The sequence below is a fragment of the Lissotriton helveticus genome, chromosome 1_1 (assembly GCF_964261635.1).
Source record: "Lissotriton helveticus chromosome 1_1, aLisHel1.1, whole genome shotgun sequence".
Classification (NCBI taxonomy): Eukaryota; Metazoa; Chordata; class Amphibia; order Caudata; family Salamandridae; genus Lissotriton; species Lissotriton helveticus.
In genome coordinates this window covers 775,402,303-775,426,484 of record NC_136057.1, presented here as the reverse complement: position 1 = coordinate 775,426,484, position 24,182 = coordinate 775,402,303, and the positions used below count along the sequence as shown (strand labels likewise).

The window sequence follows — 24,182 nt, the reverse complement described above, 5'->3', positions numbered from 1 at the left end:
GTTACTCCTAACCTTTTTGGCATACTCACCAATTATTGGGAATTTCTCGCTGTTGGGCATTGTACGTTAGGATTAACCTAATCGCTAGAGCTGATTGATCCTCTTTCAACTGACTTGTATTTTTATTTTCTAAGAGAAGGGATCTTTCCTTGTCATTAGATTTTCTGATTACATCATCAACTGTTTTTCTGGAATATCCCCTTTCAACGAATCTTTTTGCTTTCTTGTTGAGCAAGCTGAAGATCTTGGGTGTTGCTGCATATTCTCTTTCTTCTAATCATTTCCCCATAGGGGATACTTTTAATCAGATGTCAGGGATGAAAACTACTGGAATGCAACACCGCCAGCTGTCTCTTTTCTAAACATTCTGGTATCCAGGCTGTTGTCTGCTATATAGATTTCTACGTCCAAGAAATGTATGTTCCTCTCACTAATAATGGCAGTGAATCGTAAATTTATATCATTAATATTAATAGCAGCCACAAAGTAATTTGCTTCTTCCATTGTTCCTTCCCAAACAACAAACAAATCATCAATGTACCGAAAATATGCTTTTACATTGATTGTCATATACTCATTATGTTTTGCCTCCAAACCCAGCTTCTCCCACCAGCCCATGGACAAACCGGCATAACTGGGGGAGAAGCTGGCTCCCATTGTGACTCCGCGCAAAATACATTATTATTTAGGCAAAAACTGATTTTACTTATCAACATAGCATCATGGGGTAGTTAAAACATTTTCATTTGTCCTCAAGTAAAATTTCAGTGCACGCAATCCATCAATGTGGTTAATAAAAGTATATAATGATACTACTTCAAGAGTCATTAAACGGTAGTTCTTTTTCCACCGCAAATCTTTGATTTTTAAAATAAAATCACTTGTGGCTCTTATATAGGATGGTAGTTCTTTTACAGAGTCTTGTAAAAAAATAGTCAATATATATTGAGGTATTTTCTAGTCCGCTATTCTGGGCTGAAATGATTGGCCTTCCTGGTGGTTTACTTGCACTCTTATGAATTTTAGGAATGGAATAAATATTTGGTACCTTTGGGTTGTCATTCCTGATAAACTTCTATTCATCTGTTGTTGTCAGCCCCGCACTTTTCCTGGCCACTAATTTGCCATAGTATCCTCCATATATTCCCTTAAGTGCCAAGATATTGCTGGTGCGATAACATGCCCTGTCAATTGTGACAATGCTTCATCCATGTAGTCTTGTCTCTTCCATAAGACCACATTTCCCCCTTTGTCGAATCCTTGAATTATAATGTTGTCATTTTGTTGCAGTTTGGATATCAACTGGCAATATTGCATGTTTTTATTGTTCACTTTTTTTTTTTTGTATCATATATATATACACACACTTTTTTTTTTTTTTGCAGGCTGCGTGTTTTGGGTCAGAACAAAGTGAAGAGTCGACATGGCACACATCCCTGTGTGCCATGCCTACAACCGACTGCCCTGGGATAGATCAGCCACCCCTCTAGCTGGTGCACTATAACAGTGGTGAGGGTACAGATTCATGAGCCCTGTACCCCTACAGTATCTAAGCCAATTCTTAGACATTGTAAATGCAGTAATGCCATTAAGAGTAAATGGTGCTGGGAGTTTGTCATTACGAACTCCACAGTACCATAATGGCTTTACTGAAAACTGGGACGTTTGGTATCAAACTTCTCAGTACATTTAACCCACACTGAAACCAGTGTGGGATTTAATGAAAAATGCACTCAGAGGGCATCTTGGATATCCCTGAAAAGCAACCCAAAATTAGTGTCCAGGTTGAGTGGCTGCTCACCAGCTGCCTCTCAGACATGTTTCTGGACACCTGGGTCGAGAGCCTGCTGCTCTCAGTGGTCTGAAACAATGCACATCCTGGGATGAGGTGCCAAGCCTTCTCCCCCAGCAGGGGCAGGATCCACATAGGGGAAGCTTCAAAGGCTTGATGCCTTTGTGAGGTTCCCCAGGCCTTTTTCTTCTTCCAGCAACTGGCCCCCTGGTTCTGACCCCCACTTTGAGTGAGCGAATCAGCGCTAAAATCAAGTGAGGAATGGAGTTGTGCCCACCTTTGTCAACCCCACCCCTCGGGGGAGGCAAGATGAAGCACAACTCTCAGACCCCGCCATCTTGCAGATGGGGGGACCCAGCCAACCAGAATGAGGGATATGCCTCCATCCCACTGGAGGGTGGCATAATAGGGGGGTGTACCCACCCCAAGGAAGGTACCCATTGGTCCCAACCTTTTGGTACGTGTAGCACCCCTATATCTAGTATTTAGGGGCACCCCCGAACCTTGCCTTCTCAGACAAGAACAGACTAAGAAGAAAAGAAGAAGAAAGACCGAAGAAGCCATGCTAAAGCTAAGAAGAGGAGGACGCCCACTGACTTGGCCCCAGCCCTACCGGCATGTCCCCACCTCAAACCTGCAGCCAGCAGCCTCAAGAACCCGAAGGACCTGCCCTGCCTTCTACCCCAAAGACTTTGTCTCTCGTGAACACCGGATTTGTTTATCCTCAGACTCTGGTTCCGGCCAAATCTATGAGTCTGCACCACTCTGCACCCAACGCCCCTGGCCTGAGTGGCCCAAAACCATGAGGAGGTCTACCCGATGATCCTGACCAGAGATCTCCGACCTGCCTCGACCCTCTCCGCAACACCTGCAGTCTCTTTCTGGAGGATCCCCGCGACCGGAGCTGTTAAGAAAACCGGACTCCTAAAGACAACCCTGCACCCGACGTCCCACGGGCTTGGGTTGCCCAACCAACGGTGTCCTAGCATCCCCAGGCATCCCCACTTACCTCTCCAGCTGGTGTTCACCTCCAGAAGATCTTCGTCCCCCAGCCTGTAGTCTTTGTCAAAACCGGAGAATCCCCTTTGAAACCAACAGTGCACCCTACCCCAAAACCGCACCCTGGACCCAGCCGCCCCTGCGGGTGTACTTTAGGTGCTAACTCAGATCTCCTTTGTCCTGAGCCTAACACCAGGAGCTTTTCTCCCACAACCCTGCGGCCTGCTCGTGAGCAGCCACCAACCGGAGGCCCCTTATCTCCCATTGGATAACATTGGGCCTCAGCACTCTGCACCCCGCCGCCCTAGTGCCGCTAAGGGTGCTTTGAGAGCGCATCCTTGACCCTGGGGGAGCCCTTGTTCTAAACCCAGAGACTCAACCCAAAGACTAAGTACTTACTTTTTAACCGATATCTTCATTTCTCTTCTTAAGAATACATTGACTATTTTCTCTTGAAAAATGTTTAAAGTGTGGAGTTGCTTTGTATGAAAACCTAAAAAACTACAACTGTGCACAACTGATTTTACTTACCTTTTCTCTAGGAAATGTCACAGTGTGATATCTAGGAATATCACACTGAGTAAAAAAAAGTAACTTAAAAATGTATCTGAAAAGTAATCTGAAAAGTGATTCATAATATTAATAATCATAATAACAAGTTTATAAAGCGCCTGGTTACACAGAAAACAGTGTGTCCCCGCGCTGTGTAGACAGAAGGACCTAGCCAGCTCCAGAGCATTAGGTAACGCCCGGGGCACCGGGGCAATGCACCCTATTTTGGGAATAGGTATGTTTTCAATTTATTTCTGAATCTCATCTCCGATGGTTCCATACGGAGTTCAATTGGTAGCGAATTCCATTGTTTACTGGCCAGGTACTTAAATGATCGGCCACCCATACGAGCTAGGTGGATATGAGGAACCTGGAAAAGCATGCTGCCAAGGGATCTCGGATGTCGCTTTGGCCGATACATGGTCAGTAATTTTTGAAGGTATGCAGGCCCTTACCCTGCGCGATGCGGTGGGCCAGACACATAGTTTTGAACGTAATGCGCTCACGGATGGGGAGCCAGTGAAGCGTGGCCAGGGCACGGCTACCTGAGGACTTCCTGGAGAGATTTAGTGCCAGCCTAGCTGCCGCATTCTGTACACACTGCAATTGGTGCAGTCTTTTTTTACTCAGGCCCGTATACAATGAGTTGCCGTAGTCTAGGTGAGGCGCAACAAGAGTGTGAATCAGAGTTTTCCTGCTGGTTGCGGGGAGTAGGTCCAAGATTTTGCGCAGGCTTTTTAAGATGCCATAGCACTTGCCGGCAACCCCTCTGGTGTGGTGTTCGTAGAACAGCTTGACATCTAATCTAACCCCCAGGTTTTTCACTTGCTCCGAGGGGTTAGGAGTAGGCCCTAATTCGGATGGCCACCACGCAGAGGACCAGATGGAGGGTGCTTTCCCCATCACGAGAAGCTCGGTTTTACTCGCATTAAAGCGCAAGCAGTTGTTGTTCATCCAACCAGCCAGCATTCCTAGACAGGCCAAATAATTTGCTGCAGCCTCTTCTGGGGGCTGGGACAGTGTCACCACCAATTGGGTGTCATCAGCGTAGGACACTATCTCCACCCCATAGGCTTCCACCAACTTGGCAATGGGTTCCATATACAAGTTGAATAAAGTAGGGCTCAAAATAGAGCCCTGTGGAACACCTTGCCTTAGTGATCGTACTTCTGATTTATATGGGGGGCAGCAGACTTGAAATCTTCTATCTGCGAGGAACGAGGACAGCCACTCATAGGCCGGCCCCTCAATCCCCGCTTCCCTGAGGCGGGAGAGCAGTAGGGGATGCGAAACGGTGTCGAAAGCCGCGCTGAGATCTAATAACAGCAGCGCGGCCGTCCGCCCTTCATCAACTCTCCCGCGCAACAGTTCCGTCGAGAAGAGCAGAGCCGATTCAGTAGAATGGTTTGCCCTAAAGCCGGACTGTGAGGGATGGAGGAGTTGGCCCTCTTCCATATATTTCACCATCTGACCATTCACAATCTTCTCCACTACTTTAGCACAGAAGGGTAGGAGTGAGATGGGTCGGAAATTGTCCAAGTGGGCAAGACTGAGATTGGCTTTTTTTTTAATAGGGATAACCTGCGCTGTTTTCCAGTCTTGCGGCACATAGCTAGCCTGGAAGGACAGCTCAGCCATGTGGCTTATATGATCAATGAGGAGTTCAACCTGATTCATAAAAATCTTAGGCTGAGCCGCATCTTTGGGGGAGCCAGATTTAATACTGTGGACTAACTTCATCAGCTCAAGGTTGTCAGGGACTGTGAACTGGCTAAGGCAAGCATTACTTGTCCGTCTCCCTTCCCTAATTTGTTCTGTGGACGTCACTTCTGCTCCAATAGGGAAGGATTTGTATATAGTTTCGACTTTTTGGACAAAGAAGTCTGCAATCGCCTCACAGGTCTCTGTTGAGTGGGCCTCCGGAACTAGAGTCCTCTCTAATGAGGTAAATTCCTTGTATATAGAGAAAAGTTCCTTAGTGGAGCGCTCAGATGACTCAATTCTTTTATTAAAAAATTCTCTTTTGGTTCTCCTAACCATGCAGTGATATTTTTTTTTAACTATTCTTATATTCTAGTTTAGCGGTTATCTCATATTTTTTGCGCCAGGTACGCTCTAAGCCTTTACAGACCGATTTAGCCGCTCTTAAATCAGCGTCAAACCACAGTGCAGACTTGGGGCCCCTCGCCGGGGCCTTGGTAGTCCATGGCGCCGTTATATCTAGGGCCCCCTTCAACCAGCTCTCATAGTCCTCCCACGCCTCGTCCAGATTTTCCTTCAACGGGGGGCTGCCTAATCGCAGAGCACGTTCTAAATGAACCTGCTTTAGTTTCCCCCATTGCCTGCGCTTCAATGCCACTGGCCTAATTTGAGGAGGTTTTTTAAGCGGGCCTGGTATCGTAAACTGGACCAGAAAGTGGTCAGACCATTTTACCTGAAATGGGGGCTGAACCTCTACTCCTTCCCAGTTAACAAAAATCGGATCGAGGAGGTGACCAGCCTGATGGGTGGGTGTCCAGGATTGGAGTTTAAGCTTAAATAGTTCCAAAGAGGTGATCACTATCGTATTCGGCCCAACTTTAATAGAGAACGAACCTGCTTCGCTGTCCTTAATGCAGGCTGCTTCCAGGGTGCATGTTAGCTCTAATTTGTGGACCACAGCTATCCCCCCCTCCCCTGCTGTTCGACACGATCAAGCCTTAACATGCCATAGCCGTTAGGGAGTGCCTCCAAGATATCTGGCGCAGACTCCTCATCTAACCAAGTCTCAGTGAGAAAGAGTGCTTCCGGCTGTTGATCCATAAGGAGGTTATAGATATCAAGCGTATATTTCCTTAAGGAACGGCAGTTAATTTGCATCATAGTCAGTTTCTCCCCCTCATACTCATAGCCTTCTCTTTCCCCAGAGTTGTATAGGCAGATCTTGCAGCTCGGGGGCAGCTTATCTGCCCGCATCTCATGCAAACCAGCCGCCTCAATGGGTGGGCAGAGCAGTTCAAGCTGTTCCTTAGAATATTTAATCCTTACAGAGCGTTCAGAGGGTAGTTGGGCAGGGGTTTGGGCCCCTAGCCCCGGCCGGCCACGGACAGGCGCAGACGGGCTTGCCTTTGGCGCACCGCCGGCGCGTCCGCTGCGTGGTCTCTGTCCGCTCTGCATTAAGTAGGGGCCGGACGGCGAACGACTAGAGCGCTACCCCTCCTTCCAGGCAAGCCGGAAGTGGTGGGCTCCTCAACCCTCCGCAGCAAACGCCCACAATGGACGCGGCGGAACAGGGCAGGAAGAACAATGAATTTCAATGAGTTTCAATGATAGAAGTAGGTATTTAAAAGCAATATGACGATTTTAACAAAGTGAGCAGGTGAAATTCTTAATATGCATTCAAAGGTCCCCCAGTACTCCCGCGCTACCTCTGAGAGCAACAAGTGCAGCAACTATTTTAAAAAAGATCGCATCTGTCACTGACACTGACAGAGCAGTCTACACACCGTGGCCGCTGTCCTGCCCGCATTAAGTAGGGGCCAGATGGCAGACGACTAGAGCGCTACCCCTCCTTCCAGGCAAGCCGGAAGTGGTGGGCTCCTCAACCCTCCGCAGCAAACGCCCACAATGGACGCGGCGGAACAGGGCAGGAAGAACAATGAATTTCAATGAGTTTCAATGATACAAGTAGGTATTTAAAAGCAATATGACTATTTTAACAAAGTGAGCAGGTAAAATTCTTAATATGCATTCAAAGGTCCCCCAGTACTCCAGCGCTACCTCTGAGAGCAACAAGTGCAGTAACTATTTTAAAAAAGATCGCATCTGTCACTGCCACTGACAGAGCAGTCTACATTTCGACATTTCGACATTTTTAACTTACCTATATTTCAATCAGCTGCATTTGAACTTGCATTAAATTGTAAAACACTACATAAGATTTTGCAAAGCATTTATTTCAATTACCTGTGCCAGGCTTGACTTGATTCTAGAAATAAAATAACTTCACACACTCCTATGGGACGGGGGACTCTAGAGTGGCGTTACAAACACTGCAGCGCATCCAGTATAACTGGGGAATCACTCTGCCGGACATTCAAGTCTAATGCCGGGCTGCACACCTAACTATAATTAATGAATGGTATCCTGCTGCTGGCGATCACTCCATGTACGCTCCAGAAGGGCTCCAATTTCGGAAACATACCTATCTCCACTATCTTTATGGGGTCGCAGGCACTCAAGACTTGCTACCTGCCATCCAGAGGACGATTGAGGCCTAGAAGGGGGCGGAGAGGCAGATGAGATGGTATAATTAGCTAGAGCAACACCGCTATGGGTGGGCAGGAGGATACCAGAGCTGGCGAAATTGCAGGGCTTCAAGGGCTGGGACACAGTTGGGATCATGACATTAGGGGACATCCTCAAAGACAAGGACTAAATCACCTTTGGGGCCCTCCAAACTGAATATCAACTGACGCATTCTCAACTATATAAATACCTACAACTGCAGCATACCTAGAGGGCGCAAAAAATTGACACTACAGATATCCCCGAATATACACCACTAGAAGGTAGATTACTGCAAGAGGAGATTCCTGGACTTGTAAAACTTTAACAACATCCTGACAGACTGATATTAATTAGGTCTAAATGGGAGGAAACAAGGGGCCCTCTAGAGGACACCGACTGGGAGAGGGCATTGATGAACCCAAGAGAGGTGGTGATTAAGGCTGATACCATTTAAAGTCCTATTCAGGGTATACTATGACAGGGCACGACTACACGCTATGGGAAAGGAAGAAACGCCCAAATGTTTGCATTGTAAAACCAACCAAGGCACTTACATAGACACATGGGAATGTCCTCATATGCCAAGCTATTGGTTACGAATAGTGAAGGAACTGAATGATATACTAGAGGCACAGATACCGATGGACCCCAAATATGTTATACTTGGCATCCCCACTGATATTCATCTCCCTAGGTACAAACTCTTACTGAGCACCAGAAGCTGTGTCAATTGAATTTTCCTCTTCTGTGCAATAAATAAAAAAAAGAAAAAAAAACTCTTACTGAGCAACTTAGGACTGATAGTTGCAAAAAGAGATATTGCTTGACACTGGGGAGATGAGGGCCTGCCCACTCTGGCGGAATAGCGTGCCAGCACGGACTTGTATATGGGGGCCGAGAAAACAACATAGACAGCTAGAGGATGGACAAACATTTTTTATCAAAATATGGCAGCCATGGCTGAGATACAACAGCCTAGAAATCGAGGGGGCTGGACAATTCACAACCCAATACACTTGGTTAGAAAGTAGTAAGTGGATTTTCTCACTCGCTAAGGATGCATAACTGAGGAGAGCCATGGCTAATTCAGAGAGTATGAGGGGGCAGTGGTATTGGAGAATAAATTCCCCAAGTGCAATCTCTGTATCCCTGAAAGCAACTTTTGAATGTACTAATGTCAAATCTACTGGATACAAGGCTCACCTACTGATGTTTTAGCTGATGTTTAAAAATAAAACCCATTAAAAAACCAAGAACTATGCCATTTGGACAACATCAGCCCCCTCTCTAAGAAGTTCATTTGACAGAAATGCATGTATAATCTCACATTGGCCCCTTACTATCCACTGTCATCGAAATCATGCCTCAGGTTGTCACCAGTGCTGTTCTGTATTGTCTCTCTCCGGAGCTAACTTTGTGGCATGTAATGTCACAGATGCTGCATCCTCCGGCACCCTCACTTAGGACTTTTGCTTTTGTGGGGTGTTGGGTGCCGGCCCTCCAACCACTCCGAAGTCTCCTCAAGGGAAAGGAAGTGGCAGGTTTTACCTTCTGCAATAACACTCAGTTTTGCTGGGAAGAGCATCCTAAAGTTTAAGTCCCTGGCACGGCGTTCCTTCTTCCCTTCCGTGAAGCTCCATCTTTGTTGTTGCACACTGAGGGTATAGTAAGGGTACAGACTGATCGTTGTTTTTTTTTTTATTTCAGCGCTGATTTCTGATGGGCCACTTGAAGGATGACAGCCCGGTCTCTATAGTTAAAGGTGAAAACTTTTCTTGTTCTGGGGAGGTGCTCGTGGTCTGGGAGGTGGTACAGCTGTTCTATGAGCCCTTCAAATAGAAAAAAACTTGGAGACGCCCTGGGGTTGCAGGATGTTGAGGATGAGGTGTTCCACAAAAAGGCCTACGTTGGCCTCTCAGGCACCCCCACCAAGCGCAAGTTATTTCACCATGATCGCCCTTCAGTGTCTTCCAGCTTCGGATGCATTAGGGTATTGTCCTTCAGCAGGCGATCCACCTGTTTGTCAGAGTGTGGTAGTTGATTTCACGATCTCATTCACCAAGGCCTATGTCTTTTTTTGTACTCTTTCCTCTAACTTGTTGACATCTGCTCGAAGTAGAGACATTGGCACCACAAATTAGTCTATTTTTGGTTCCAGCATTCCCTGAAAGTAAAATCTTGGACCAGAGTGAGGTGGTAAATCCATTCCAGTGATGAAGCAACCTTGCCCGCTACAAATTGCAGCTTTTTACAGCTTTGAGATTTGAACACCAAAACAAATTACTTCAGCGGGAGCTCGACAACAACATATTAGACTTTGAAGGACCCTTGTAGCTCTCAGCATTGGACCTTGTTCCGCTGAAGGGTTTTGACTACCATTATAAAGATTAAATCTAAAGGTAAAAACATTGACCTGATTGCCTACTTTGTGTATCCAACCTCTACTAAGCTGAGGATGGCATGAAATCGCACTTAGGTCCCATCAGACAGCAGTTGTTTTTCATTCACTTTACTGTTTTTAGGTACTTTCTGCTTTTAAAACTTTACAATTTCATAGCTCATGTCTGCCTTATCCAATTTTAATTATTTAGGTGTAATTTCACCCATTAAAATGTTCTTTGATGTTCCAAATTGATTTGGGAATTTTATTGTATTTTTGTTCTTTATTTTGAAATTATTGGTACTGCTTGAACTGAATCTGCGATTCTCTATGGAATTGTTAGTTGGTTGTGCCATAACTACCAGGCATTGACCAGAGTTTCTTTGAGACGTGTTCTCCATTCTACCTTAATAGCAATAAGGGGTTTGGCCCTAGGTGGCTGGATGGGGCCGTAGTAATTAACTAAGAAAAGAGGTGTCCTAGTCGTTACATTCAAATGCTGCTAAACCAATTTAACAGACTAAAGACCATCAATTCAATTGATATGGGCTATTTACTCCCATATCAATTGAATTGATGGTCTTTAGTCGGTTAAATTGGTTTAGCAGCATTTGAGTGTGACGGCTAGGACACCTCTTTTCTTAGTTAATTAACTCCATACTCCATTGGCATTGTGGCATGGAGACACAGGCACATTTGTAATGCTAATTGTGACATGTCCTTTGATTGATGGATGGGTATTCTACCCAAGAGAGTAAGGAGGCTTCAGGAAGAAATGTAGGTCTAGAAAAATAGAATGAAATGTGGAAAACAATAAACGCCATGTTGGATGGAAAGAGAAAACATGCGGAAGCACAAGGGCATCTAAAAAGGAGTACAAAAAGGTAACACAAGAGATGAAGGGACTGATCAACACCGGTGGAGAAAATGGAAGAAAGGGAAGAATATTGTTAGAAATTGGTTTGTTGGCTGACTGGGGTGTAAACCCTAGTCAAACGGAAACCACAGTCCTATTCAGAGTAAGTGTCCGGCAACCCCTAAATAAACCTTTGCTCACTCTCTGGTAGCTTGGCACAAAGCAGTCAGGCTTAACCCAGAGGCAATGTGTAAAGTATTTGTGCAACACTTCAAACAGTAAAACAGTGAAAACACCACACAAAAATATTCCACTCCAGGTTAGAAAAATAGATTTTAATTCAATAAATAAAACAAGACCAAAATCGCAAATCCAATTAGTAGAATTTGAGGTATGAAACTTTAAATAATAAACTGTAAAATAGCAATCAGAAACAGTAAGAGCTTACTTGGGATATCAGGTCACACCAGACCCGGGCAAAGTCAAAAATTCAGGCTGACTGCTATGGGTACTGATACCCAATGAGGTCCACTCGACAAAAATACCTTGATTCCAGCTATGTCGTCACTGATGCTTGGGCAGCCTAAGCGATGCTTCAGTGTAAATCCAAGCAGTAGTACGATGCGCCGGTCCTGATCCATGCAGCAGCTGCAATGCATTGGAGATTCATCGTCATTGAGGATACCGTCAACAGAGATGCAAAGATCTTGTGCAGTAGTGGTTCCGAAGAGGATGCGTCAGGACGATCAATGCAGTAGAGGGGATGCACCGATTCTGGTCATGCAACAGGAGTGACGCGCTGGTTCCGATCCACACTATAGGGGCTATATGCCATTTATGATCCACGGAGCAACTCCGATGCACCAGTGAGATAGAGGACGCATGGGTTTTGCTGGAGTAGGCATCTTAGGCCTCATTTCCAAGGATCCAGGACTGGGATGTCACCACTTGGCTGGGCAGACTTACAGATGGCAGAGTTCAGGTGCAGAAGCAGCTAAGTTGCAAGTATTTTATGCCCCATAGACTTCAAATCAGTAGGCCAGTCAGCAAGCCCTTGGAGTCACTCTGGGTTCAAGTGATGCAGGGCCAGTCCTTCTCTCCAGGTATGGGAACAGCAGACAGCAAGTCAGCTCAGCAAGGGAGGAGTCCAGCATAGCATCAGTCCATCAAGGTGGCAGTACTTTTGTAGCACAGCAGTCCTTCTTCCTGGCAGAGTCTTCACAGGTCCGGAAGTGTACTATAGTGGTGATGTCATCGGTCCAGTACTTCTACCCAGTTGTGCCTTTGAAGTGGGGCGGCTTCAAAGACTTGCCTTTGAAGTGCACAGAGGTCCTCCCTTCCTGCCCTGGTTACAGGCTCACTACAGGGGTGTATGCAGCCCTTTGCGTGGGGACAGGACACAGCTTATTCAGGTGTAGGTGAGACTGGGTTTAGCTTCTCCTTCCCATCCTACCAAAATAGACCATCAAGTCATGCCTAAGCAACCATTGTGTGTGGTTGTTTAGGGGCAATACACAAAGCCCAGCTGTTATCCTTCCCAGACGTGTATCGGAGATAGGCTGCAGGCACCAAATGGCTAAAGTAAGAAAACATCAACTTTCTAAAAGTGGCCTTGTCGGAATTGCAATTTCAAATTTGACTCCACCATAAGTTTGGATTTTAAATTGTGACTCCAGGAACACCAAACTCAAAGTCTAAATCTTTGCAATTGGGAATTACACTTCTAAAATGTAATAAGGTAATCCCAATGTTATCCTATGAAAGAGATAGGTCTTGTAGTGAAAAACGAATGTAAGTGTTTTTCATTACCAGGACTTCTAAAACTTAAAAGAACACATCCTACCTTTTAAATACATTGCACCCTGCCCTCTGGGTTGTCCAGGGCCTATTTTAGGGGTGATTTATATGTATAAAAAGGGATGGGTTACTAGGGACTTATAAGTTAAGTAAATTAAATATGCCAATTGGGGATGAGAAAATATTACCATGTTTGAGAGCGCATGCACTTTAACACTGGTTGGCAGTGGTAAAGTGTGCAGAGTCCTATGCCCAGCAAAAATGGGTTCAGCAACAAGTGGAGTAGAAAGGCTAAATGTTTAGGGGTGACCCTGCAGAGAGGTTCATTTTCCAACAGATATATTAATAAGAGATAAAGGGTGATCATTTAGAAAAGAAGTAATTTGGTCAAAAGTTAATTTAAAAGTTATCCTTGTTACCAAGCATAGATTATATCAAATTTACATTTCTAATATCTGGTGTTTTGACAATTAAGTTGCTGTTAATGTATATCATCTTGCTAAATGTGGTTTTCAAAATATGTTTTGCAGTACATTTATTGGGATACTAATCTCTAAAGTACACTGACTTTTCTGTGAGCCAAGCATGATATGCTAATATTTTTAACCTTGGGCTAGGAGATTGTTTTGGTCATTCCCACTGTAGGAGAGTAGGGTCTGCTTCCTTTGGTTACCCCCACTTTGTGCTGTGTTTCACTGTTTGCTTTTACTTTAGTCTGGCTGTGGCCCTGCTAATCAGAACCACAGCCTAGCTGTTCTCTCTCTAAATTGATTGCATGTACATTAGTTACATACCAGATTGGTTACAGAGTTACCTTGTGAGCCCCTAGTATATGGTACCTTGGGTACCAAGGGCATAGATACCCCAGAGGCCTACCAGGGGCAGAAGCATGTATTATTCCACCCCTGGGAAGCCTTCCAAAATGGCACCACAGGTCTGCACTTGAAGTTTGAGTAAGGTGGTGTAAGCACCCCTTACTGGGATATGGTATACCGATATCCATTTAAAACAGACACATATTAACCTATAAGTCACCCCTATGACAGGCCTTGACAATCCTGAAGGCAGAGTGCTTGGTTTTGTGTGAGAGGGTGCCCTAGCATGAGCTGAGCCCCTCTGCAGCTTTCGGAATACCTTCCTTATAGCTGTTCTGTGATATGGCCATACCATATACTCTTAAGTGCATTATAATCCTCGCAGTTGAAGCTAACTCTGGTTGGCTTTATCAAAACATGTTGTGTTTGGTTTCAAACACTTTGGAATAATACCACCCCCCCCCCGGCAGTGCAGGCGGCGGGAGTAGTATTCCACCCTTCTAGAGGGAGAAGACATGTACACACTGGTACACCCGGTAATAGTTTTGAAGAGCCTCCGCATCACAAAATGGATGCTGCTGCCACAGACACGAGTCTGACCTCCTGCTGCTGGACAAACCTCCGGTAGAGGAGGCCTGGACAATAAGTTTCCTGTCTAGGGATGTGCCAGCACCTCCCCAGACAGGTTTTAGTGTACTGGGGCAGGGTGGGTTGCATTCAGTGAATGCTTTTGAGACACTGCCTGGGGCACACAAGGTGCTACATGCATTTCCCAGTTCAAACCAGTTGGTGGGGCACTCAGCCCCAGCTCTGGCGCGAAACTGGATAAAGGGGAAGGGGTGTAACCACCTGCTCCCCAGGTCCTCCCATAAGTGGGACCCTAGAGTTAGTCCAACATCTAAACTTAGTATAAGTATAGGAACCCAGTCCCTAGGACTTTAGATTACCCTGGACGAAACTCTGAAGACAAAATCTTGGACCTTCGACATTCCATATTGATTGGAAGATGGAAGAAATCTCCCTTGGGGTCAAGGAGAGACCCCCCTGTTCAAACAGGCACCTAAGAGCATCATCCCGGTCTGCATTTTCGAGGCTCCCGCCGGATCTCGAAGAATCTGCGACACAGGACATGGACTTCCAGACTTCTCTGAAGCCGACACGAGATCCCAGCTAAGCTGAGGCCCGCAGCCGACACGAGAGACATAGGACCGGAACTCCTGGACATACTGCAATTTTGCAACTGCACCTACTTCCCGAAGTTGTGCATTGGGCTATTTGTTGCCCTTGCCCCGAGCACCTTTTGCACTGAAGCTGAGAGGCCTACACTCCACGAGTGTCCCGTGAGTCCACTTTTTTCACCGCAGGTCGAGGCACCTTCGCGATCCCTAGTCTGTTGGCTAGTGGGTTCCCACGAAGGACAATCCTTTGTTTCTTGGGCTTTCCTGGTTGCTCCAGACGGGCTTTGACTCCCCTCCAAAGGGAGAGCCTCTCAGACCTTGCTGGTCTGCACCGAAGCCAATCTTGTCATCTTGCATGGGTTGCTGTTGCCAAGGCTTGTTGGGTCCAATCCGGATACCGACGCTGCAGCACTCGACATCCTTCGTGGGACAGCTCGAATCCAGCTCCTGGTCGTCGTCGCAGCCTTCTGGTCCTCGTGGCTGAAGAGTCAAACTTCACCTACTTGACCTTAAAGCACCCGACATCTGCTGGCATCTTCCTGTCACCATCCTGGTCACTGGCTAGTGACCCAGACTCTGTCCCCTCTGCTTTCAGGTTCTTCAGATCTCCGATCCACCCTTGGATCCACCCGGACACTTTTCCTCTGGTCGCCTGCAGCACTTCTTCGCAGCTCTCCATTGGAATTGACGGCAAAACCCGACACCAAAAGACACCTATGCACCCGGCTTCCCTGGGTGAGGTAACAAGAGTACTCCGGTGCTCCTGTGGGTCTTGACTCTCGAAGTGTCTAAGTCTAAAGGGGTTCCATCATAGTTTACTCCGAAGTGTCCTTAATCTTTAAAATTGTAACTTGCTTTTCCTCCATAGAAGTCAATGGTGATTCACGGCTGTGTTTAGACACTGCACGCGTCCCCCGTGGGTCTCCTGCGTCCCTACCTTGGGTGGTTCCTGGTTGCCCCAACGGTTCTACAGGCCCTTGGCCTCACTTCTATACCTCACGTGGTTCTTATACCACTATTTTAGTATATGGTTTATGAAGCCCATAGGGCAAAACGTATACTCTGCTATTTACTGTGTGCTAATTAAAGTTCTTGGTTGTACTTTGGCCTTTAGCCTCATAAAGAGACTAGAGGGGTTGTGTTTAGAATACATACATATATTTTATATATATATATATATACCTTGTGTGGTGTACTTTCATTTGATCATTCAAGAGATTATAGACTGGTAAAACAATCTGTTTAACATTCCATTAAAACTTAGCCTGAAGGCTGCTCTCCACAGCTACCACTAGGATAGCTTTCTATGAAGGTTGTCTTAAACCTACCATCAATAAGGGTCGTTTGGACGGGTGCAAGGTGACCACTAGAATAGTGGACATCATATGCCAGGCCAACTTCTCACACCAGCCCATTGAATTGTATCTGCTTTTTATTTGCCACTGATTGCCATTTTGAAGCTATTTGTTTAGTTGCGCTCTATTCTTTCCTAAGTAAGAATCTCATAGTTGTGTTGTCTCTGATACACCCTAGTACTGAACTGCCCGTTAAATCTAGCCAAGTCTCACTCATCAGAATTGTCCAATTCATCGCAGCATTGACTATTGCAGGAGTGAGTGGAAGAGACAGCAGTGCAGCACAATGGGCTCAAAAAACTGCCGAGCAGCAGGAGATTGGGTGAACAGAAAAAACACAAATCAACACACTTAATGGATGGTAAGGGTCTCCCACCAGCAGTATATGCAAATATGAAATTGAACACTGATTTCTTGTAGGAAGCTGACTCTCTGTATAGTGCACTGAAAAGAAGTGCAGTTTAGAGAGTCCAGTGGATCCCCAATTGGCTTACAGGGGCTAAAGTGCATAATACGAACGCTCTGTATTGTGGTAGTGTGGGCGAGTACTTGGGCTTATCAGAGGGCAGCATTTGTTGTACTTTCAGAGGCAATAAATGAGACTCGCACTCAAAGAATACATCTGAGAACAAATTTGAAAAAATAACACTTCATTTTATATATTTTGTGAAGGAATTGCTGTTATTGTTATCATTTGTTACAGATAAGTAAATCTTTCAAACCTGTGCGCTTTTATGCGTAATGCTATCCTATAGGAGGAAAAGTCAGAAATGCATAACAGTAAGAACAGTCCGTTTCAGGGGATCCCCTTCTGGGTTTCAAGTTGTAGTGTAGTGGACCCAGGTCCAAAGTACTACCAGCAGTTCTTCTGGAACTGCCCGGGTTTCGCCGGGAGCAGGGTGCTGGTGAGGTTGGTAGCTGTGTGCTACAGAGAAGGGGGTCACCTAAAAACAGGCTGCACCGGTGGACTTTGGAACAAGTCTAAGAACTCCTAAAAATGGGCTTAGGTCGCAAGGGGTCTTGGAGCAAGCGGGCGCAGCCAGTTCTTCAGTACCCAGTCAGGGCGGCTCAGGTGCAGAGTGGTTAGGTTGGCTGGGCTGGATACGCAGGGGTGCTCCTCGCAGTTGGGGACATACAGTTGGCAGGTGCAAAATCAGGACAGCTGGTCCACTGACAGCAGTGATGCTGACGTTACTCGAAGGCTCTTCAGTCGAGGTGCAGTGATTCTGGATTAGACTCGCGCTGTCTGCTTTTGGTGCAGAGCTTCCGGTACCCTGGGGTTTAGGATTGCATGGCTCCGCTTGGTCCTGGTGTCTTCACACTTGGTGGGGCGACAGATTTGACATTCCAGAGTAAAAATAACTTCTGCCGGTCGTCTGCGGCGTTGGTCAGGCTTGGGAGCTGCCAGGCAGTGGACCAGACTCTGCTTGGCTGCAGGGGAGTAGCTCCTCTACACCAAGGGAGACTGTAGGTGATTTCTGAATGCTGGCAGGCTACCCAAGGCTGTGGTAGATCTCCAGCTTGCAGGAGCAGTCACTCTGTTGCGATTGTCGAGAGAATTTCGAGCAGGCAGGGTTTTGTGCCAAAGGTTCAGTTCTCACCAGGCAGTGACTCTTCTTTGTCCTTCTTCTCTGTATCCGTCAAATCGGAGTTCTTGGGTTTAGGGGTGCCACCTAGATACTCCATTTAGGGGCGTTAAGGGGAGTGCTAGTTAGTAGCGAATGGGCTGACTACTTTAGGGTGTCTACACCCTCTATATGGCCACTTCCTGTGGAAAGTGGCCATAATCCTGACCCTAGAAGGCTAATTCCGTCCAAAACAAAATGGAGGAATCTGAAATGGTGGTGTCTACATCAGCTTGTTCACCTTAGGGGTGGTGCTGGCTTATGCAGGATTCGCCTCCTAATGTTGCCGCCAAAAAGTGGGGTCTGGGCTGGGGGGTGGGCTTCTCCACTATCTGGAGAGGTCTGGGTAGCATAACAAAGCCGGCAGTGCCTTTGAAGTTTCCTGCCCTGGAATGCAGTTCCTACGTGGAGGATGTGGAAACGCCTCCATACAGAGCAGGCTTTGTTCCAGGCCTCTGAGAGCGATGGCTCTCACCTCAGGAGGTCACAAGCTTGTCTAGGACGGCTGACTGGTCGAGACCAGTCAGTCAACACATTAGTGATGGTTGGTTTTCACGTAGTACTGCTAAGGTGCCCTCTTGGTGCATTTCTTAATAAATCCAACACTGGTATGCGTGCAGGTTTATTAAGATGATCCGTTTGGTACCAAATATCTGAGATTGGAGTGACGCGATCATGTAGCTGAGTAACTCATGAGTATCCAGTCCATGTACTCAGGATGACTTCCTTGTGCACTTGTGGTATCTAGGAGTGAACTTGGATATCACAGGGACACATCTGCTCACGCAGATATGCCCTCACATGAGTATAGTGAACCCTGCCTTTGGGCTGTAAGGCCTGCTGTAGGGGTGACTTACCTATACCACATGTAGTGTTTTGCAGACACAGCACACAGGGATGTGTGCTATGTAGACTCTTTTCTCTGCACCAATGCGCTCAGGCTGCATTGACAGTTTGCATGAGCTTGATGAGAGGGCCGTTATGGTGGCACAATTCATGCTGCAGCACTTGGGTATCCTCTTTAGGCCCAATGCCCTAGGTACCAGGGGTACCATTTACCAGAGACTTACATGGAGCTTGAAGTGGTGCCAATTGTGGAACAAGAAGTACAGTGTAGGGAAGGAACACTGGTGCTAGGAACCCAGCACACTTTCAGTCAAAGTTGCATCAGATACCAGGCAAAAAGTGGTTGGTAACCATGTCAAAAGAGGCACTTTCTTACACATGTTGAAAAGGCTAATGTCGGGTCTGTCTCGGCAGAACCCACTGATTCATCTTATCGCCAACTGTCTGTCACCAAGTTTAGCAATGTGCCTCACTTCTTCACTAGAACCAGAAAGCAGAAGTAGAGAAAATGGAAGTTAATGGTCCTAATCTTTAATATGATCAGATTCTTTCAGCATTTGAGTAGACTTTGTAGCCGTCTTATAGATTATGTTGTGGAAAGTCTTACTGCAAACAATATTTTTCAAATACTGATGCAGTTGTTTATTTTCATTGGCCGACATTACTGAGAGTTTGCCACTGCTTACTTTCCAGGACTGATCAACCACTGTTCTTTTACCAGGCAGGTTTTATTTGTCTGTATCTATGGAGTTGATATATAGTAGAAAAGAAAAGGCTTTATTTCGACATAAAACATATCTTAAAAAGCAGCAGTTTTAAAAATAACAACGATAAAAAAACAGCTTACAAGACTTAAGCTCAAATAAATTCCATTAGGTTGTCGCAATTTCCTTTTAAAAAACAATTTTACATATTTGGGTACATTAATTAATTTTAGCAGCACAAGCATATACATTAGATGTATTCTACTTATATAAAAAAGTAAAACAACTGTTTATACATTTTAAAAACTTTAAGACAAAGATTATACATTTACTTTCAGCCTTTTCGCTCTAATCAACCATGCCCAACCTAAATATTTGGCCAGGCCAATGGCACACAAAGGGCTGGGATTCGAAGAAAGGACACGCAGTGATACAACATAATCTCTAGTGCCCAATGCTTTACACAGGGGTTTGAGCCAATGCCTCCTTGGAACAAGAAATGTGCCATAGACTCTGTTCCTAAAGTGCAACAGGGACAAGCAGGAGACGTTAGTAGTTGGGTTTTCCCGCGTGCGGTAAATTCCCTTATAGGTAGGGTACCGATCCTGAATTTAAAGTACAGTGACCTATCTAGAGGTTTATGGATAATGTCTAGATATGGCTCTGTAAACTTAACATCCTTAATCATTAGGAACTTGTTTGTTACACTTCCCATCTTAGGGTCACAGTTACGCTTACTTGAAACCCAGCTCCAATAAAGGTTTTTTATTACTACTTTTGGAGGAGCTGATCTATTCTCCCAGGAGTCGCGAAGGCCCAGTTCAAGTAGTAAAGATTTAATATCTTGAAGCCATTTCATTTTTTGCCAGCCCATAGTGGACATCACCTCTGCCAAGCCTTCTGCATATTTGGCCAGTTCCGGGACCCGCCATAGCCGTGTCCACAGTAAAATTGGGCGAAGTTTTGCCAGGTCACTAATAGCATGGCACCCAAGATCCAGCAACAGAGGCACCATAGGCGTGCTCTGCGGGAGTGCCATTAGTTCCCTTAGGAATCTGTTTTCAGATTTGGCCAATTGCTCCGTATTACACGAGCCCCAAAGTTCTGCTCCATATAGGGCCGCGCTTACCCCCCTGGCCCTGTATATATCGATTACTGGGCCAATGGGCCTAATAGAGGCAGAGCGCTGTAACCCTCCTATGACCTAGTGACATCTTCTGAATATGGGAATTCCACTTCATGGAATCCGAAAGTCGGATGCCTAGGTAGTCGAATTCCATGACCCTCTCAAGAGGCTCAGAGTTTAGTACGGGGGGCCTGCCCAATTTCCTTGGAGGGTTCAGTATCAGGTATTTGGTCTTGCTGGTGTTTATCACGAGCCCCCGTGATGTACAAAAGATCTGGAAGCTATCAAGGAGGTTCTGGAACCCAACTGGGGATTTAGAAAGAAGAAGAGTATCGTCGGCGAACAGGAGAGTTGGAATACGCTCGCCCGCCAGGGATGGTGCGTCAGATGGAATCCTCGTTAAATGCTCCACCACTCCGTTCACATAAAGCGAGAACAGAGTGGGGGCGAGAACGCATCCCTGGCGGACGCCCCTGTCTACCGGGATTCTTCTAGTCTTTTGCCCCTGGGTGCCCCACCTCACTTGAGCAAAATTACCATCATGGAGATGCACCAGCAATGACAAGATGTAACCTGGAATTCCCATTTCAGATAGCACTCCCCAAAGACTGTCCCGGGGTACCAAGTCGAAGGCCGTCTTGAGGTCTATAAATGCCAAATAGAGGGTTCCCTTCCCCACCAGTACCGTTTTCCAATAGATTAGTAGGAGCCTAAAGGCTTGCTCAATTGTTCCTGTTCCAGATCTAAAACCAGCTTGGTAGTCCGAAAGAATCCTATTATCTTCAGCCCATTTCAAGATTATCATCAGGATCACCTTCCCAATAACCTTCTGTGTGGAATCAATAAGGGTAATTGGGCGATAGTTTGCTGGCTCGCCCCGATCTCCTTTTTTAAAGATCGGGACGACCTCTACCCCTTTCCAGGACTCTGGGATGGGACCCCCATTATTAATGGAATTGAGAAGGGTAGAACTAATCTTTCCCCATTTGCTGGGATCAGAGCGGAGGACATCGCTAGGAATACCATCCGGCCCTGGAGCTTTCTGTGGCACGATGGTTCGAATGGCGTCCTCCACCTCCCTGTCCGAAAAATGGGTACCATCCACATCCCTTAAGGTTAGCAAGCAGAACTGGGGAAATGGTTCAGGATGTCTACTCTGTGAGCAAGAATACAGTTTCACCCACTATATTACAGGTTAGAGACTCGCTGGTGGATCTGTTCTTTAGGCTAATGAGATTCCAAAAATGGGCTGAATCTCTCCTTAAGCAGCAGGCACCAGAACTCGTTTTCCCAATCTCTTTTAGCCTCAGTAACAGCCTGTCGATATCCCTTACGCGCCAGCTGGATGGATATTTGTGATCTACTTTTCACAGCCTTTATCAAGGTAGTTTTTGCATGGCGACATTTAGCTGTATACCACCCCTCCTTGATAGCGGGTCTATGGGGTTTCCTCTGTGCGAAACCTCTGCTACGAACTAGGAATATACTACCTAATGCTATGATGGTTTCTTCGAATATTTCTAATACATTAGATTGGCCACATTGGTCTATATCTGTTGCCTGTATTTTAGCCTGCACTGCAGACAGGATGACCTTGATACTCTCCATTTTCCCTAGATCTAAAACCAGTTTACACCATTTTAGGCGCCTACAAAAGTTAGAGGGAGCAACTTCCTTAGTAAGCATAAGTGGCACCATTACATGTTCTTCAGCTCCCTCCCATATAGGGTTTAAACTCAGTGAAAGGGGATTATGGTCACTATCCGTTGTTGGACATACCTCCATATCCACCAGATAGTGCCACAAATTTAAATCGAGGAGAATGTAACCGATCCTCGTAGCATGGTTTACCCTATTATAAGTGCAAGCCCCAGTCGGATCAGAAATGGTCCTGCCATTCACTGCTCGTAAGCCGAATTCCAGGGCGAGCATATTCATCTGAATTGCCCGCTGGGTCCACTTCCGGATCTGGTTGATTTGAAAGGATGGTATACCTCTCCTGGCATCATCTTCGGCAGTACTGAGAATATCATCGGCTGCCAAAGGCTCGAAGGTGCAATTAAAATCCCCTGCTACCAGGACATAAGCGTCCTGGTTGCATCGCCTAAGTTGGTTTTCTAGTATAGCTACAGTGGGGGATGGAATGCCGCCCTAGGTGCCACGAGCATACACATTAAAAACTTCAAGAACTTTCTCTCTCCGACCGCCATGTATTGTAATTCTGAGGGTATCTGGTGAGCTGCAATGTATTTGCTTGAAAGAGCACCCCAATGAGATGCTCACCCAGACTAAAAGTCCGCCAGATGGGCGACCTCTCCCTGTTTTGGAGGGTGTGGCCGGCAGATGGTAGGTGGTATAACCCACTTTATGGTGGGGCACTAAACTCCAGGTTTCCTGGAAGAAACAGATGGAATAGGCATCAACTAGGGCATTCCAATCAGGTTGATCTAGTTTCTTTGAAATGCCCGCAATATTCCAGGACAATACCTTGATCAGGCGATCAGCCGCTGCTGTGCCCTCAATGATGTAACGAGGCTCCGGGAGCGGGCCAAAAGCCACTATGCTGGAATGCACCATCTTTGGTTGTGGACTAGTTTCTACTTCAAGTAAGGGTGCTACAGCCTCGGTCGTTAGGTCTTGTGCTTTTTGGAGGAGGCTCTCTCCTGGGTTGGCTAAGAGATGTTCAGGGCTACCAATGGATTCTATATGGGTATTCCTCTTCCTCGCAGGGTTGTCTTCCTCAACATTAACAAATCGACTGAGTGATTTAAGGGAGATAACATAGGCCCGGGAATACAGGGGTCAGTGATTTTACAAGTATAAGCGATGGTAAATACTAGCATACCCCGTTGTTGTAGTGATACCCTACTCACTCGGAAAGGGGTCCCTCCAATTTCAAAGGTTGATGCAGTTAACTGGGAGGTATCTGCCTTTCAGTAGCCAATGTGGCCTCCATAGGGCCCTGTGAACTGATTCAGGGTGCATGTTTGATGTCCAAAGTGGTTTATGCGGGCTAACTCTCTGGTGTTCCCACACACAGGGTAATACTGGGGATTTCTATGGGACTGGTAGTCGTCAAACTGAATATAGAAATGGCCCAGCTCAAAGGTTCCAATCCCACTACAGCTATAGCTGCCCTGCTGACTACATATGTACCCAGATACCCGAGGGTCCCTAAAATTAACAAGAATGCAATCCCCCGGAATATCCTTGAACCTGCTCCCAACCCAATCTACCCTCCGCACATGTAAAATGTGGCCATCCAGGTAACCTGGGAGGGGTCTATTACCACCCAGCCAATGCATGGCTTTATTTTTCAACTCCCGGTAGGATTCATGTTTCCCAGGCTCAAGCATTGGAACTCCGGTCAATACCACTACATATGGCTGGCAGCCGGGAGGTAAACTAGTATGAGCCACAGTCCGGGCTTTGGAAGGTACTGCCCCAGGCTTTAGATCTGTTAGCAATCGCTCACCCCGAAGAACCTCTGTGGGTTTATCCGCAATATAAACTTCACCCTTGGTATGAGAGGAGAGGCCCTTAGGGGTTTCCTTTCCCTTGTTTTGTGAGCTTAGGGGCTTGGTTTTGGTTTTCCCCCCTGGGTTTCCTGTTTTTCTTTCCCTGTCCATAATGGTCGTTTTATCTGGGGGTCTAGGCGCTGAAGTAGCATTAGGTCCTGCCAACTTCGGGGGGGATATTGGATCTACTGGGCGTTTCTGGGGGCGGGCATCGTTACTCTGATGGTTTTTTGACTGCAGTTTGAGCAGGGTTTTAAGAGAGAAGAAGTTATCTAAGGTTACCTGCTCAAAACGGTCAAGCCTCTCTGTCACTACTTTAACCCTCTGCAAGATTGTCAATGTTAGTGAGGGCAGGATCTGTTCTATGTAG

At 46.3% G+C, this 24,182-nt stretch overlaps 1 protein-coding gene across 4 annotated transcripts in view; it reads left to right on the top strand.

The window, feature by feature from the left end:
- The window catches only part of ST7 (suppression of tumorigenicity 7), a 606,638-nt gene that overhangs the window by 91,125 nt on the left and 491,331 nt on the right, over positions 1-24,182 (top strand). Inside the window, exon 2 of one of the 4 annotated variants that reach the window (XM_078674348.1) lies at positions 9,320-9,374. The exons of the other annotated variants lie outside the window; for them this stretch is intronic. Within the exon in view, the coding sequence (XP_078530474.1) occupies positions 9,332-9,374 (43 nt within the window). The 5' untranslated portion in view covers positions 9,320-9,331. The remainder of the gene's footprint in view (positions 1-9,319; positions 9,375-24,182) is intronic. 4 annotated transcript variants of the gene reach the window in all.